Source organism: Agelaius phoeniceus, chromosome 1 (assembly GCF_051311805.1).
Source record: "Agelaius phoeniceus isolate bAgePho1 chromosome 1, bAgePho1.hap1, whole genome shotgun sequence".
Lineage (NCBI taxonomy): Eukaryota > Metazoa > Chordata > Aves > Passeriformes > Icteridae > Agelaius > Agelaius phoeniceus.
In genome coordinates this window covers 121,200,019-121,217,250 of record NC_135265.1, presented here as the reverse complement: position 1 = coordinate 121,217,250, position 17,232 = coordinate 121,200,019, and the positions used below count along the sequence as shown (strand labels likewise).

The window sequence follows — 17,232 nt, the reverse complement described above, 5'->3', positions numbered from 1 at the left end:
TACTTGAGGATTTTAAAGTCTATGTGTATATATACACCTTTGTGAAAATATTCTGGTTTGGAGGGCATGCTTTATTTTTTGAGCAGTTTTACCATATCCCTGATTATGGTGCATATTGAGCTAACTGCTATTTTAAGTTGTTGACTTTTCATGTGCTTGCTTATTTCTAATCAGGGAACTGAGCAGTCTCAGGTAGCTCACAAATAGAATGTTCCACACAAGCCAAGCAAGTGGAAACAAATACAAGGGGTTCTGATATAAGAATGGACCACATCAATTAATGATAGGCAGGTAATTGGCTCCTTTGTAGAATTACTTCTAAATAACTTCCCTGCTAAAAGAGCAATTGCTAAATGAATGTCTTTCCTTACCATGTTCAGGGGTGGAAAAATGCAGCCATCACTCATTAGCCCAAAGTCTGAGTCAGCTAGACAGCGTGAAAAAATACCTGGCACTCAAAGCTCACATTTAGCCTCAAAGCCATGCCCTGCCACTCAAAAGGAACAAAACAGTCGTGCACTGTTTGTGACCTCCCTTTAGCTGTAACATAGTGTCAATCACACTGGGCTTTAATCCTTTCCAAATTATAACATGTATCTCTTGTGCTTTGTTCCCTTCCTGCCTTTTTTACTTTTATTCCTGACAAAAGAGGACAATATCTCGCTCTTATAATAGTCAGTATTTTGTCAGAAATTTGCAGTGCTTGTGACATTTTCTTCCTTCTTCTTGCTTTCTTGACGGTTTCTTTACCTTTGCCCTACCAGATTTTAGTCTCGGATTTATTTTCTGGGCTTTTCTCTCCAAAATAATTCTTTCTTTTGATGCCACAATTTTATTTCTAATGTATCACTGCAGTTCTCACTTTCTACCTACCAAGCAGGTGGTTAGACAGAAGGGGAGAATATAATGATCCAAGGCTTGTGATGGTCCCAAGATCTTGCACTGTGAATTAAAGCTCCAAGTCCCCAGGTTCTCTCTAACTGTGGTATCTTAGATGTAGTGGCCTCATTCTTCCTGCCTTTATCTTTTCCCTGAGAGAGTTGAGTTTGGAAGTTTTTTGAGTTATTCTTTCTTCCATCTGCTCCTTTGAGAAGATGAGCTTCTACTCTTCCTTTACTTTTGTGGTTACAAAAATATAGTTTCTTTTTCACAGATCTCTATTTTGAGTCCTGTTCTCCAGCAGCTTGTTGCAGTTGTCATTCATAGTTTCTAAGCTGGGGAAGGAGGAATCACTGAGCAGTAGAAGAGTAACTAAAGTGGGAAACTAATGAATTCTGGGGGGTGTTGCTTCTTTAGCTTACACTCAGCTCATATTTAATTGTTAATGTGGTATGCATTTGGATGGCCATTTGCTCTAGGTTTTAAACAGAAAAACAATAAAAAATTATGTGAATTTGATAACTTGCTGAAGAAGCTTCTTGGCTCTTTTTTCAGCCAAGTTGATTTTCAAAGCCTGGCAGCATATGCTCACACTTGCAGTTTCAGCTGTGTCTGTACATCTAATGCATTTTGTCTGCCTAAGGAGGAAATTCTGGTATGCTGGTTAAATATGAGCAAATGTAGTATTGTCTCTCCTGTGCTGGTTGTCACTCCTACCTCTCTCTATAGCACAAGCTACCTATGCATAAGATACAGAAGAGTAAGCATTACGGTAAGAATATGTTGTACAAGTGCAAAAGACCACACCTTGTTCTTCAAAACATTTCAAGTTTCTGAGGCATTTTTTGTAAACCAATGTTTTTAAAAATCTAGAATCCACAGCCACCATGTGAGGCCACATAGGCTTCTTCAGCTTTTTTCTTATCTGAGGTTGTTGACCTCAGGAGAGGAGGAGAAGGTTACAGGGTCAAAGTCTTTTCCTCCTTGGAGCTTGCTGCTTGCTGGGAGAGGGTTGGCTGGAAAATAGATGTTTTAGAAAAAGGGTTGAGGGTCATGATTTTAATTCTGTTAGGGAACAGCTGGTTTGAGTTTCTTTCCACTTCTATCTTCCCTCCCTTCCTCACAAATCCATGGAGAGAGAAAAATTTGTTCAGAGGAAAGCAACACAAAAATAAAGAATTGCAGCATTTTCATATTTAAAATAGATCATACTTGTTATAGGACTTCATATTAGGAGACAGAGGAGGAAATTATTAAAATAATTGAAATCCCTTATTGTTACAAGCATTGAATTGATATTGATCTAAAGTGTCAGAGGTTTATTTGTTTTCCTGCCAACAGTTAAAATGTTAATATAATGTTTTAATGGATTTTTTGTGGATAAACAATATACATTGCAATTTTTAATTTAGTGATGGAGAAAGCTAATTTTTAATATATTATGTTAGTTTGCAGAAAAGAAGCTTAAGAAAGATGGTTTGATTTGGATATTTCTGTTCAGATTTTCTTCATCTTTGCACGCTGCTTTCATGCACTAAGACCAAAGAGAGAGAAGGAACTCACAACTCTCAAATGAATGGCAAACTAGGAACAGATTTTTCATCTGCGCTCCTCTGAAACACTGGCCTCAGGCTGTGTTGGTGTGTGGCTCAACAGCAATCAGAGGTCATAATTTCATTGGCGGTTAGCATCAGGTTTAATTTTTCTAATATGTTACATTTACCAAAATGTCTGGTTTCAGTTACACTTATACACTGACTGAATCAGCTTTGAGCAGCATGATGTTTTAAGGTACCTGAAAGGCTACAAGAACGTTTATGGAACACATATGCTAATTGTTTTTAACCACTTTCATTTCTAAACACAAAAATGTGTTTTTGGAAAGCCATTTAACAGTAGTAGCTAATGACGGTGTGCATTTATTCCAAGAAATGAGCACAAGGAATAGGTAAAATAGTTGTTTTAACAAGACTGCCATCTACTGATTTCCACAATTAAAAATATCCCTGATGACTAGATTGGTCATAGATTTTTTTTAATAGCTTTGTTTTCAAAATATGCAAAATCAAGAAAATTATAAAATCTTTCTGTCACCTTAGGAATGCGACCAGGTTCACATTGACGACGTGTCTTCGGATGACAACGGTCAAGATTTAAGGTACAAGAGAATTCATTAAGATAAAAAGTTACTTTGCAAATTCCTTCCTGGGCAAGGGATGGGCTGCTGGAATGCTCACAGTAGCCTGCTCTCTTTTAGCTGTCTTCTTTGCCGCCCAGCCAAGTGGGTAGCTGGTGGTTCAATGCAGCCTGTTGCCTTATATTAATCCGTGGGGTTTTTATCCCTGCCTAGCACGTATAACTTTGGAACTGACGGCTTTCCCGCGGCTGCCACCAGCGCCAACCTGTGCCTGGCCACCGGCGTGCGCGGAGGAGTGGACTGGATGCGGAAACTGGCCTTCCGCTACAGACGAGTAAAAGAAATATACAACACCTACAAAAACAATGTTGGAGGCAAGTGACTCTGGAGCGTCTAACTAACATGGATTATTAGAGGTCTTAAATGGGAAGAACTGGTTTCTACTCCTTTCTAGGAGTGTTTAGTGAGCTGCTTAGTTTGCCACGTGCAGAACATTGTCTGAGCTGGTGAAAGCAAAGGAAAATGACAGAGCACTACTTAGTACCAGTGCAGACATGCCCTTGTCTACTCCACAGGTCTTCTTGGTCCAGCAAAAAGAGAGGCTTGGTTACAACTGAGAGCAGAAATTGAAGCTTTGACAGATTCTTGGTTAACACTTGCACTGAAAGCACTCACCCTCATACATTCGAGGTGAGTATTGAGAGTAGGAAGGAAGCTCTAGCATGTCTGAGGATAATCTGGAAGAGGCTGTCTGGTGTGGTGGGCAAAATGCTGAAGCTGGAGGACCTTATCCTCGTTTCTTATTCTGATCTGACCATGCCGCACCTTGTTCCTTGATACAGTGGTAAAAAAAAAATATTCTTTTTAAGTGGTGATAATAATGTTGAAGGGGTTCTGATGGGAGGGGTAAGATTTTCCTTGTATTGTTTTGTTTTTGTTTCTTTCTGTTTTGTTAAAAAAGGATATTTGCATTTTTCTCTTCCGTAGGACAAACTGTGTGAACATTCTCGTAACAACTACTCAGCTAATTCCAGCTCTGGCAAAAGTCTTGTTGTATGGACTAGGGGTTGTATTTCCCATAGAGAATATTTACAGTGCAACTAAAATAGGTGAGCTATTTTCATCATGTTGTGATACATTTAAAGCTGTATTTCTAAAAAGAAAAGGTATATTTAATTCTAACTTGCTTTCACTGTAGTAAATACAGAGATTAGTAACACCTGATCCTCATGAAACATTGCTAAAGCATCCTAAAAGTGCTTTTGAATGTGTGATGATCCAGCACAGAAAGTTTTTTATAGCTCTATTAACAGTGGTACAGTCTCTCTTAGGAAGAAATATAAAAAAAATTGCTTTTTTTCATAATTTCTCAAAACCGTGGGGCTGTGTAGCAGTTGAGAAGGGTTTTTAATAGGCAGTAAGTACAGAACACTGAAGTCTCCCTGGAGCAGCAGTAGGAGAAATTCTGTAAAGGTAAACCTTATTTGTTTTCATGGGCTCTGGAGAAAATTTTGGTAAACAATTTACCAGAAGCAAGAATGTTTTGCTGCAAAATGTAATTATTTAAGTTTCTTCATACTGACTGTAATAAGCTTCAGCCTGGCAAATGTTTATTTCTGTTTTCTGGTTCAGTATGAAAGATGTTATTCTGAGTATGTAGAAGTACCCCAGACCAGATGGCAATGTTGTTTGTAGTTTTTAATGTGATTATGACATATCTGTTCTGTCTCAGATTCTCTCATAATTGTGGGACACAAGAACACATTTTTCATCTGTTCTTAAGTATTTTAAGTATAATACAGCAAGCTCAAATAGTGGGATATTTTTGATTTTTTTTTAACAAGACAAAACAAAATTGGCTCATAGTTTTACAGAGAAATTTGAAAGCATTCCCATAAAATATTTAAAATTTTTCCTGAATATAAAAGTTATAGTGCCCTCTATCAAAACTTTATAGTAAATTATAGCTTTGAAATATAATGCTTTAAATACACATTTTAATTAAAACATATTTTAATAAATCTTCACTTGTGACTTCACATATATGGGGTAGAAGGGTGGTTTTGGAAAAATGTGCTCTGTCACTGACTGTCACAAGAAACCATGAGATTTTTGTGACATGGCATGATTCATAATACTCAAACACTGTTCCAGCTTAGTGTTGGAGGTTTCTTATGCCTGGTGCTACTGTCAAATGGTATCATTAAGTAGTTTGGCTTCTGTAATGTCTAGAAAACTTTATTTAATTTCCAGCCTACTTTTTCTTACGCTTTTATTGTTCTTTAGCTGAAATAACTATTTTATAAACTACAAATCTTCCCATCCATTGCTGTAGACACTCAGCATATCCCATGGCCAGACTAAAGTGACCTTTCATAATGGGGACATTTGGGAAAACTCAACTTTAGGCTTTTGCTTTCTTTTGCCTTCTCAGTACTGTACCTGAAAGTTCCCAGTAGGGGTACAAATTGAAAGAGAAGAAATTTAGGTTAGCTATTAGGAAGAAATTCTTTACTGTAAGGATGGTGAGACATTGAAACAGGTTGCCCAGGGAAGTTGTGGATGCCACAACCCTGGCAGTGTTCAAGACCAGGCTGAGTAAGGCCTTGGATGACCTGGATAACCTTAGATAACCTTGGATAACCTTAAATAACCTATTATAGTGGGAGTGTCCCTGCACATGCCAGGGTGGGTTGGCACTAGATGAGTTTAAGGTCCCTTCCAACCCTTAGCATTTCTGTGATTCTGTGGTACTTGTGCGTAGGGCTGGAGCACTGAGATAATTTCCCTAGGTGTGTGCAGGGAAGGAATGACCTATATGAATGGATCCCAGTGCAGGATCAAGGACATGGCCCATGTATTGGATTACAGGCATTTAAATCTTAATCTTTTGAGTGACCTTCTAAGCCAAGGTACTACTGTTTTAGGAGCTGTGATTAATCATGTCACAAATTTTGGAGAAAAAGCTAGAATTTCAACTCAGCTTCAATCAATTTACTCAAATCATGCTACTGGTCATAAACAAATGGTAGATAATTCTCCTGGTGGTGAATTTCTCCACAAAACCTGTGTCATATTAGGGAATGAGACAAGAAAGGTCATATTGTGGAGCTCTAGTACGCTGTCTATGCTGCAATCAGCCTTGATACACCATCCTGAGGGACAGACTCTTCTCATTATTGTAGCTCTACTTAAGAATTCCAAGGGTTGGGGAGATCCAGGCTAAAAAGTTATTTATTTGATGACATCCCATCACCACCTACCCTGAATAGTCTGATCTTTTTCTTTCAGGAAAGGAAAGTTGTTTTGAGCGAATAATTCAAAGATTTGGAAGAAAAGTAGTGTATGTTGTTATAGGAGATGGTGTCGAAGAAGAACAAGGTGCAAAAAAGGTAATGACCTTCTTTTGGTGAGGGTTGGTTTCAAGAGTCTGGAAAATGGTCTTTTCTTCAGCATGGGACAGAATGCACTGACATTTAGGTTGAATGTCTTTGCCTTATAAAATTTGTGTTGACTATATCTAGTAGAAAGCCAGGTAAGCCTATAGATAATGATTTGCCCTGCTGTTCTCCAAAAGACACATTAAACTATGTATGTTTGATGCATTTCAAAAAGGGGCCAGAAAATGGGCCCTGGTTTTTGTGCCAAGAACTAACAGTTCTGTTTTCCTTGGCAACCGAAAATACCACATAGGATGTTATGAATGTAAGCAAAATATGGTGATTCTTAGTGATCAAAGGCAGTGTGCTGTTTAACTGTATGAAATACGTATATGTCACACCTTAAAAAGACATGTAGGACTGGAGTAGGTAGACAGGAATTTCCGTTTTCTTGTGTGTCCATAATTTGGATTCTTCGTTCAGACAACAACCTGTGGCTTGGCATGCATTCATAATCTCAGATAACTGAGCAGAGAATACTATTTGACTGTCTATTATTTTTTGCTTCCCACTGAGAAGGGAAAAAATGGGGTTTTTTTCAATGTGAATTAAGCTGTATCAAAAGCAACACTTTCCATTCACAGATAATAGGCTTTATTTGTAGTCTTGCTAAAAAAACTACCCTAGGTAGTCTGCAGATACACACTCTTTGCTTGGAGGAATGAGGCATAACCTTGGCTATTTGAATAATAGGAGAAAGAGCAGGAAAATGGGCATTTTTGTTCTTGCTGCCTTTCGCAGATAAATTGCTTTTACACAGCTGCTTTTTCATCACAAAACTCTCTGTGATACTTCTATCTCTTTCCACTGTGACTTTCTAAATTGGAAAAGTGAAACTAATTAGTCCACATGGCGTTTTAACAACCATTGACTGGTTTTGCTTCATGAAATCTGGGTTTTGTGCCCCTGAAGCCTTGCGGGTAGGTTCCCGGCTCATCCCAGCACTTTGCAGAGTCTCAGTTTCATATATCCCTTTGGCGGAACAGTTTGCTCCTTTCTCCTTCAGAAATGCCTTTCATCTTTGCAGAGAAATGTTTTCCCGCTGCAAATGATTACATTTTAAAAGCTGTATTTAAGATCAGGAGGAAAAAAATTCCTTCTCTTTGTTCCTTTTCTGTTGCTCGGTGAAATAGTGTTGCATATGATAATGGCAGAAGTAGTTCCTTTGGTAACATTATCTATTCCAATCCCTTTTTCAACAGGAAACATGATTCAGAAAAGCGTAAGAGAAAGCCTTTCCAGTCGCTAAGAGGAGTAGCAGTATAGAAAGTTCCTTTGTGCAATTACTTGTGTGTATTCTTTCCTGGTGGAAGGAATTTTCAGGTTGAAAGCATGTTAGATGCTCTGGATTAAATTATCTGCTGCAGCAATGCCAGAGAAGTCAATAAGTAGACCAGCAGCCCTGCCTTTCTGCATAAACTATCAATCTGATTTAGGAAAATGCTTCTGCGATTCTTGTCCTGCTTCTTACTCCACCAAATAAGAAATCACCATTTCACCCTGTGAATGCAGGCTTTGCCTTTTTAGTTTTTTCCTTCACATCCTTCAAGAGTAGAAACCTTCTCTGGAGAGCACACAAACAAAACAGAAGCTTTGCCTCCCCAAAACTACCCAAAGCATCTCAATCCAGAGTGGCATAACTGTCCTGTGATGTACCCCATTGTCATGCTTACCCTTAAATTTTGGTAGCTGGTTCCTTCTTGCCTTGCTTCCCATCAGCATGTCAGGTTTTGTGGCCTTCTCCAGAGAAGGGACAGGTCTTCTGTTACCCTTTGCAGAGTAGTTTTCTGAAGGGCTTTGGCCTGAGATGAAACCATTAGCATATGTGTGTTTCTTTACACTATTTAGAGCATAAACAGCACAACTTTCTTTAGATAGCACTTCATTGTTTACATGTAAACTGTAATGAGTCTTTTCAAGTGAGCATATAAATTCAAGCCAATATAATTAGAGATTTTTTTTATTCTACGTTCATTCAGTGGATTTAAAAAAAAGTTGAACTTCCAGCTTAGGAGGTAGGAAAGTTAATGTTAAATTATTAAAAATAATTTACCAATCATTTATAAATTCCTTCATCATAAAATAAGATTTTCATGTGTGTCCTTCATTGATGGAAAATATTGAGTCAATATAGCAGTAGGAAAATAAAATAAACTTTTAAAATCTTTTTATTATTGTCATTAGTATAAAAATTCAATAATAGAAATTTCTTAATGCCACTTAAAAGATCATTGCTTTATTGAGAAACATTTTTAGGATAAACAGTTTGTTAATAAAATGCCTCTTTTTGTTGATGTAAGTAAACATAATACACTGAGAAAACTGCACAATGTTACGTTTCTGGTAGCATTAGTCGAACTATGATATTGACACCTTTGTTTAGCTGTCACTTCCAGCAAAATGTTTGATGAGACAATTAAACTCTCAGGATGTTTGCCCTGTGGATTGAGGAGTGATTGTACCCTTCTGGGTCAGTGCAGCAGCCCATGAGCTTGGCTCTAACACCAGGGCTCACACAAAGGTTGCCACCTTCATATCAGCTTCCCCCGGAAAAGAGGGAGAGGAGGGCAGAGAGAAGCCAGTGTGAAAGTCCAAAGGGTGCCCTGGAGCTGCTGGCACCAGTGTGGGTCAGAGTCACCCCCTCAGAGTGCCACTGAAGTGACACAGCTGTTCTCAATACAAGGGTCTGGAGGCTTCTGCCAGAGACCCCATTGTCTCGGCATTTTGGTTTGCTTTGCTTTGTTTTGTGTTTTGGGTTTGGAGGTTATTTTGTTTTGTTGTGCTGTGTTTTGTACTCATCTTTTGCCTTTGCCTTTGGAGACACATTCAGGAAATACTAATAAGACAGAAAAACCCCAGCTCCTGAGTTTTTCTGCTCAGGAGAATTCTCCAAAGGATTTCTAATTTGTGAGATGGACAAAGGCTCCTCTGCACTGAGGAGCTGGATTTTACATCAGGTGATTCGGGAGAGCCTAGTCAAATGGGCTTCTCCTTTGTCTCCAAAATGGTCATGCTGCCTGGGAGGAAAAATCATAAATCTTTGTGGAGCAATAAATAGAATATAAATGGGTATCCAATATGCCACTGCTTTTAAGCTCAGAGTCACACTGTGCTGGTCAGGTCTGGGGTAGGAAGTAAAGAGGGGTGCTTAGCAAATCTGGCAGGAATACAATAAAAATACCATGAAAGATGACAAAAACTGATGAGTTTTCTATTCAAATCCATCTCAAATCTCAGGAGTAAGTTTTTTTGTATAAATATGTATTCATTTAAGGGATGGAGGATAGAGGATAATCTGCACTTTTTGGTGTTGCTATCAAAATATGGATTTGTTCTGCACGTGTAAAAATAGCAACACTATTTTGTGGAGTAAAATAGCTGAAATTTTGTACATTTAGTAGGTACATGCTGAAAATAAAATTACTTCAATTTCAGAAATAAAATAGCTTAATATCTTGGATTATTTAATAATACTCTAATTATTAGGCTTACTAAATTTGTAGTTTCATTTTTTATGCTTTTTACATTAAAATCCAAATTTTGCCACCATATTTAATTTCAAAATATCATCAAAATCAAATAATTTAAAAGTTCATAGATGTTTTATTACTCAGTATCATCTACCAAACAATTCATGATTTTTAAAGACAAATGCTTCATATTTACTTGGAATATGTTGAAATAGTAGACTTAGGGTTCCATTAGATACTAATGCATCCAGTTTCACCACCTATTTATTAGTGGTTAGCATTTGTCATCCATTCTCCCGCAGCAGCAAATGTGAGATTAGCATTTCTTGCTTGGCTCAGAATAGAAGTGTTCTGCATGACAGGGGTGTGCTAAGTGTTGGTAGGGATGGCTTTTTAAAGGCAATATTTAGTACAGATATATACAAAGGATCTCTTGCTCTCTCAAATGATCTCAAGTCATTTGGCAAGAGAAAATGTACTTCCATCTCATGGGAGTGTTGCCACTTTTGACATGGCTGAATAGTTGTGAATCAACAATGCATGTTAATACAGAAATAATAGGTAAGGTTGTGTATGATAATTTTGTTACTTTAAAGGTTCTAGTTTCATACAGTCATTATCTTAGATGGGGTGAAAATTAGCATACATGCCTCATGAAAACACAGGCATATATATGAACACATATGTGTGAGGCTCTATATATACACACAAACATACAGATATATATAGAGCTGTATCAGGTTTGTTTCCCCTCCTCACAGCTCTGAAGGCTGTAGAGCAGGGTCAGACTGAATTGGCCACGTTCAGCCATGCCCAGGGCATCAGAGCAGATTCCAGCCCCATGCAGCCACCGTGTTCCTGGCATGTTTTATTTCTCAGGAGTGTGCAGCTGGCCTTTAGACCTACATGAAAGAGAACTGAAGGTTCTCTTTCAAATAATTATAATCCTGAGATTTACACAACCTCCTTTTTTTCATGAGACTCTCTATTGTCATTCCACACTTCGCTGCTATAACTGCATGGAATAAATATAGGTATATTCCTTTCACAGACAGACAGACATAAATAAAGCAGAGGACAATTAACTGAATTTGAGATAGAAATATATAGTCAAAATAATGAGTGCTAACAGTTTTGGTTTAAAATCTGACCATCAACAGCTGACCCATAAACAGGGTAATCCAAAACTCGATATTGCACATGGGCATCTAGCACGAGGTGCTGTAATTTGATTTAGCAGAAGCTAAACCTTCTGTTAAATCAATCAGAGTCTTTAACTGCTCTATCTGCCTGGTGTGTGTATGCTCTGTGATGCTGAGGTTGTTACTAGGGAAGCAGTATAAAGCTGGAACTGCATGGAGTGGGAGCTGGAAGCCAAGAATTTATTCCTATAGGTTTCCCTATTCATTGGTTTGCTGCCTGGCCTTGGAAGGCATCCATGTCATTGACTCTTGGCTTCTGCAGAGACTCTTTGCATAGACAGGTGTCCACCAAAGTCTTTGCCATCCACATCATAGGTGTGCTGTTTACACCTCCCTGACCCAGTGGCTAAAGCAGACCTGCTGCCAAGCTGACTAAGAGGAGGAGCAGGGAGCTATGGCTGGCTATCAGGGACACCAGCTGTGTCCCACCTGACAGGGGTGTGAGAGAGAAAAGGGAAGCTGCAACCTCCCACGAAAAGGAGGCAGCACTGCTGAGCGTTGCTGACCTGTGCAGTCATCTGGACCTGTTGCAGGCACAAACCTGTGACTCTTTGTGCTTGATGTAGTATCCCTATCAGATATTTCAAATTCTGCCAGAAAGATCTTACAGCCTAAGTTTAGAGAGGTGCACAGAAGCTTTTGCAAAATCCAGAGAATGGCATGGCTAGTAATTTTTATTTCGTATTGCTCTTGCTGGTTCATTTCCTGAACATGGTGCAAGAAGTTCATCTTTAGGAAATCTGTGAGTTGGAAAACAGCAATGTCTGGCCTGACAGAGCACAGAGAGTAGGCTGCCTGTATAATGTAACAGGGAACAAAGATCCTGGGGCATGGAGTTGTAACTGAGTGAGCTAACTGCATCTGCTTTCTGTAGCTGGTGGAGCATAGAAACAGTACAGTGGAAGTCCAGATTGAAGATGTATGGAAAAAAAGTGTTGTAGTATTTAACATTTCCTTCTTAAGGAAAAGATCCATCTATAAAAGTGTTTTGGAAATATCACAAGCATTTTAAAAAAATACCTCTATTGTCTCTCTGAATTTTGTTTGGTTTGTTGTCTCCATTGTCAGCCATCACTCATGAATTTATCTTTAAGCTGAGATTCAGTCAGCTGTTTCTCAAGGCTTTCTAATACTCTAAAGCAAAGCAAACCAGAACAGAAACTGCTACAATGGTGTTTTCTTGGGGGTCATTATGTTTTCTTCCTGAAGAAATTCCTTTGTTCTAGAATCTGGGCATACTCTGAATGTGGGCACATGTTGATGCATCCATATTGCATCTTCATTCGAATCAGGTGTCATATCAAAGAGGATGTGATAGGCTGGGTGTTAAGGTGTTTGCCTTCTGAGACAGGTACAGAAATTACAGTAAATGTGCAGCTGAATTCAGTGAGTTTAACATTGTTTTCAAAATTTTTCTCTAATTTAAAATTTGAGAAGACCAGAATGAAAAAAGGAAAGCAGAATAAAAGTGACAGAGGAGATAGAGTTTTGTCACTGATTTCAGTGGAATTAGGAATTTACTCAGGAGCTGCTGAAGTAAGATGATGAAAGGCTCTTTGGAAAATCATAGATAAAAATGGTTGGGGAACTTAGAAGCTAATGTGATAATTAATTGCTTGTGGTTTGCCTCCTAAAGATGCCAGGACACAAACTGATCCGATGAAAAGGTGAACACAATCATATTAGCCTTCAGAATACTGTTGAATTGAAACTATTTTCCCATTGGATAATTTCCTGACAAAAGCTCTTTTTTCTTATTTTTTAATTTAGGCAAAAGCTCTTGTTGACATTATAACCCCCAGTTTCAAATATAAAGGTAGTTCTTAAGCAGATTTTTACCCATCATGAATGAGTTGATCTGTGCTTTTTCCCGGGACTTGTGTTTTTGGTTTATTCAGGTTCTTTGCAAAAGTATTTGTGCTACAGACAGATTTTATTACAACTAATAGGAAAAAAAGATGTATTTATTTTAATGTCCCACATGGAAAAGATGCTTTAAGATCAGTGTTAGCAATGACCAATGTTACACAAGCCACTGGGATAAAAATCTTTTCAAAGTGATGTGAGCAACACATGAGTTATTCTGAATCACCATTTCTCTGTTCTTAACTCTTCTGCCAAGACTAGTTTTTTACAAGGAGCAAATACATTTTGAGAGTAAACAACACTTTCACTTTCTTTATTTTCTTTCTGTTTCCTTCCTGAAACTACCCACATGCTTCATGTGTATGCTATTTGATTTCTTTTTTTCCAGAGTAATATTTTCTTCTGCAGTGCTCTGAAATCTGTTTTTCATATAAAGAGATTAGAAGCCCCTCCCCTCCTTATGATCTCCTGATGTGTTTGCTGTAGTTCCTATTGTAAATAGATGTGTTGTTATTGAGAATTTATGCTTAGGGTGTGGGTCAGAGAAACCAGACATAAACATGGAGGATTCAAGGTTTTAAGAGCTCTTTTTCTCTCCCCCAAGTGTTCTCTTATCCCTGTGAAAGACAAAGGGTGCATCTAAATACCAGAATGCTTGGGGTTGTTTTTACATATTGTCTGTGCTGTTCACAGCATGCTATGCCATTTTGGAGGATCTCGAGCCACTCTGACCTTATGGCCCTTCACCATGCCTTGGAACTGGAGTACTTGTAGCAGCCTAGCAGCACTTTCAAACCTCAGAGCCTCCTTCTGCCCGTGGATGAGATGCCTGTGTCTTGTGTCAGCATTGGACTACAGAACTCTGTGATTTCAGCATGTTGACGTACAGCTGCAGTCGGGGTTAACCCTTGCCCTTTCAGTGAACAGAGGAGCAAGTCCTTTTCTTCAGAACAGCTGTTGGCTCCGGCACTGCCAGCCCAACCAAAATAAGCCATGCGAGTGTTTGAACAACTCATCTTTACCATATTTGCTACGAAAAAGAAATAGAGAAGGAAAAAATAAAATGGGAAAAAAAATTTAAAAAAAGAAGAAGAAAAGGAAATAAGAGGTTCATACCTGTGAAGAAAAGAAAAAGGACCTGCAAATGCTTTGTAGTTTTTAGCCTCTTCAATGTGACACACACGATTTCTTCAACACAGCAAACTTGATTGCACAATGAAGACTGAGATTTTACAAAATACCAGTGGAGTAATTTTCTTATAAAGAAGGTTTACGTTTTGGTTTCTCATACCCAGGGTACTCTGTACATCTTTACTTATTTATGAACAGACTGTATTTTGACATCATATAACTGAGGATATGTATAATAGGATTAAAGGCTATTATAAGCCTTTGCCTTATGGTACAGCAACTACTTTTGATTTTAGCACATTACAGAGTAGTTTAAAATATGTCTAATTTAAACTAATAGGTACATCACTGAGACAATCATGTACAGGAAGAATTTTTTGTGTAAATTTGTAATAATGAATGATTCTTTTACATATTGTTAAGGTAAATGCTATTGAAAGATAGTAACGCCTTGTTGGTGAAGAATGAGGCCACGTGTGCACAAACTAGTGCAGTGCCTTATCAATGTGTTGGATATAAATATGTAGATAATGGATTTTTTTTTAGATAAATTTGTCAAGACCAAAAGCATGGATGTCAAGTGTCAATAGGAACTGGGTTTTGTTCTCAGCTGTTTCTCTGCCATTTTCTTCTCTCACCCCCTCTGATTACGAAAAGATTGATTTTGTGTGTCCCCCCTGGTTGAAGCAAATACAGATAAAACCCAAGTGAAGAGGAAGCCTTTATTGTCTTTTTGTTTCCTCTTTTAAAGTTAACATATTAACTCTTTCTTAGAGTATTAAAAAATTAATTAGGAGCTCATTCCATAAAGTAGTAGAGAAAGAACACAAATATATTTTAAGATGTAACTTAAACTGGAACCTTGGTACTGAATAGCTTTTGTCTCACCCAAAAATGAAGGAAATTATCATCACTAATATTTTTAGAAATTAGAAATGGGAATATTTTGGAAAAATTAAACAAGAATGCTCATATACATTTAAGTTTTTTAATCCTCTTCCACCAGGAGTCAGATTTTCCTAAGATATAACATCCATTGCCGGCAATGGAAATGCTGAAATGGTTATCAACAAGGAGTTAAAATTTGCTTTTGTCTGTACTAACTTAAAGGACAAACCTAGACCGTGTCTGTCTGTGACTTGTGACTTTTCTGATCTTGAAGGCTTTGAGCTACTTGGTTAAATAAACTGTTAGTCTGACTTTTTTTGGCTTGAATTGTACCAATTCCCTTGGCCCAGTTAAATATCTTATTAAAAAGAAGCCTCACCTTTGTTATTAATTTTCTGGGTTTTTTCTTTCATTTTTTTTAAAAAAACCACCAGCCTCAAAACAGCTACCTGCAAAGCTACAGAGCACCAATGTAGCTACAAATCAACACCCTTCTCTATTGGAGGAATCACATTGCTGCTAGAATAAAATATTTGTGGATTGCGTTAGTACCAACAGAGAGGTTTTTATCTTACCAAGACTTGCACGTGTGCTTTACTTTACCCAGTATGAGTTCTGCAACTCATGCTGGACTCATATACGTGCATAAAGCACATTGTGGATGGTTTTTAGAATTGAGACTATCATTAGCCTTTTTTTTCCTCAAGCAAAGTAGACAGTGATGGGGGAGATTGGTTGTCTTTTTTTTTCTTTGGCTCTTTTCAATTTTTAGTCATTTGCGGACTGAAAAAATAACAGTTTATCTGGGCCTTATTGTACAAAAAGTGTGTTGTGTCCACAATTGTGTACAGAATTTTTCTTCATTAATTTTGTTTTAAATTAATAAAATTGATTTGTGAACGTATTAAAAAATTGTCTTGTATGCAAGTCTGTGATATTTCTGCCCTCTGGGTTGGGAATGAGGAGACATCTCTCATCTCTTTGCTGTCTCAAGACACAGAAGTTATTCACCTTCTGGTGCCCAGCTGAGATGTTAAGCAGGTTAAAGAATACTTGCAACTAGTTTACAGAAGGCTCGGTTAGATGAGCAGCAGTTGTTTTGTTTATCAGCAGCAGCTAGAGAGGTTCAGTGCAGAATAAGGCCTTGGTGTCCTGGAAATGTCTCTGAGTTACTTACAGCAAATGCCTGAACTTCATGGTGCCTCTGTCATCCAAAGCAATCCATATGAATGGATGACTCTGCCATTCAGATATCTCATTCAGGGCTACAAGTCCCATCCTCTGAGGTTTAACAGGCCTCTACATCTGGGAATTCAGGACTGGCATTTAACTTTACCAAGCATAGAGCAGGGCTGCCCTTTAAATTGGGAAGAATGCCAGTGACCACCATTTTATAGCAGTTTTATCGTTTTGTTGTACACACATGGTCTGGTGAAGATCCCTCATTGCTTCTCTGCCCATCAGTGAGAGCCTTGGCTGCCAGCAGGTTATTCCTTACTCTCACTTGCTGGTCTAGTGAGATCTAACAAATGGAAGCAAATCCAAGGACCTGCTTCTACATACTTGGCACCACCATGGAAGTTGCATGCTCAGAGCTGAATTAAATGTTTTCAGCACAGCACCAGTGATGCTGGAAATTAGTGTAATGAAGTAAGCACTTAAATGCCCCCTGTAGTCAGTGTCTTTCTTTCTGAGCAACTAAATACTCAGAATTTTTTTTTAATAAAGAGCATCATTTGAAAACCCTTTTTAAATCAAAATCTTGTAAGAAAGCAAGGAGTCCTATAGAGTGAAGGAGATAATGCAGGCAGCTCATAAACTTGGGGTCCACTTTTTGAAACATGTCAGAACTGCTTGAAGTTTCCATTTCTTAGATGCTCACTGATAAAAGTGTTCAGCTGCAATGGTTTCTATTCTAAGAATAACACATATGTAACTTTGAGGTAGTGCCAAGAAAGTGAAATTAAAAATAGTAATTATTATTATTTATGTCTCTCATGACTGGAATGCATGCTCAGTGAGTGGTACCTTTGTCTCAAGAATGCTTGCAATGCAAGCCAATAAAATATTGTTAGAAATTCTTTTTTGCCTTTCTCTTCAGTTTTCCGCTTCTCTCAATGTTGAATTCTGCCCTGCATAATTCAAAGATGGATATCAAGAAACATGTTTCTTTGTGTCATGTGCCAAGGGAGAGGCACAGGCCTGTCCCAGTCTTCCTG

General features: G+C 38.1%; 1 protein-coding gene across 1 annotated transcript in view; it reads left to right on the top strand.

Annotated features, from left to right (window-relative positions):
* Nucleotides 1–16,953, top strand: part of EYA1 (EYA transcriptional coactivator and phosphatase 1) — a 160,267-nt gene extending 143,314 nt beyond the window's left edge. Inside the window, exons 15-20 of the mRNA XM_054631621.2 lie at nucleotides 2,979–3,037; nucleotides 3,230–3,390; nucleotides 3,592–3,706; nucleotides 4,004–4,125; nucleotides 6,308–6,408; nucleotides 13,688–16,953. Coding sequence (XP_054487596.2) covers nucleotides 2,979–3,037; nucleotides 3,230–3,390; nucleotides 3,592–3,706; nucleotides 4,004–4,125; nucleotides 6,308–6,408; nucleotides 13,688–13,768 — 639 coding nt within the window. The 3' untranslated portion in view covers nucleotides 13,769–16,953. The remainder of the gene's footprint in view (nucleotides 1–2,978; nucleotides 3,038–3,229; nucleotides 3,391–3,591; nucleotides 3,707–4,003; nucleotides 4,126–6,307; nucleotides 6,409–13,687) is intronic.
* The last annotated feature ends 279 nt before the right edge of the window (nucleotides 16,954–17,232 follow it).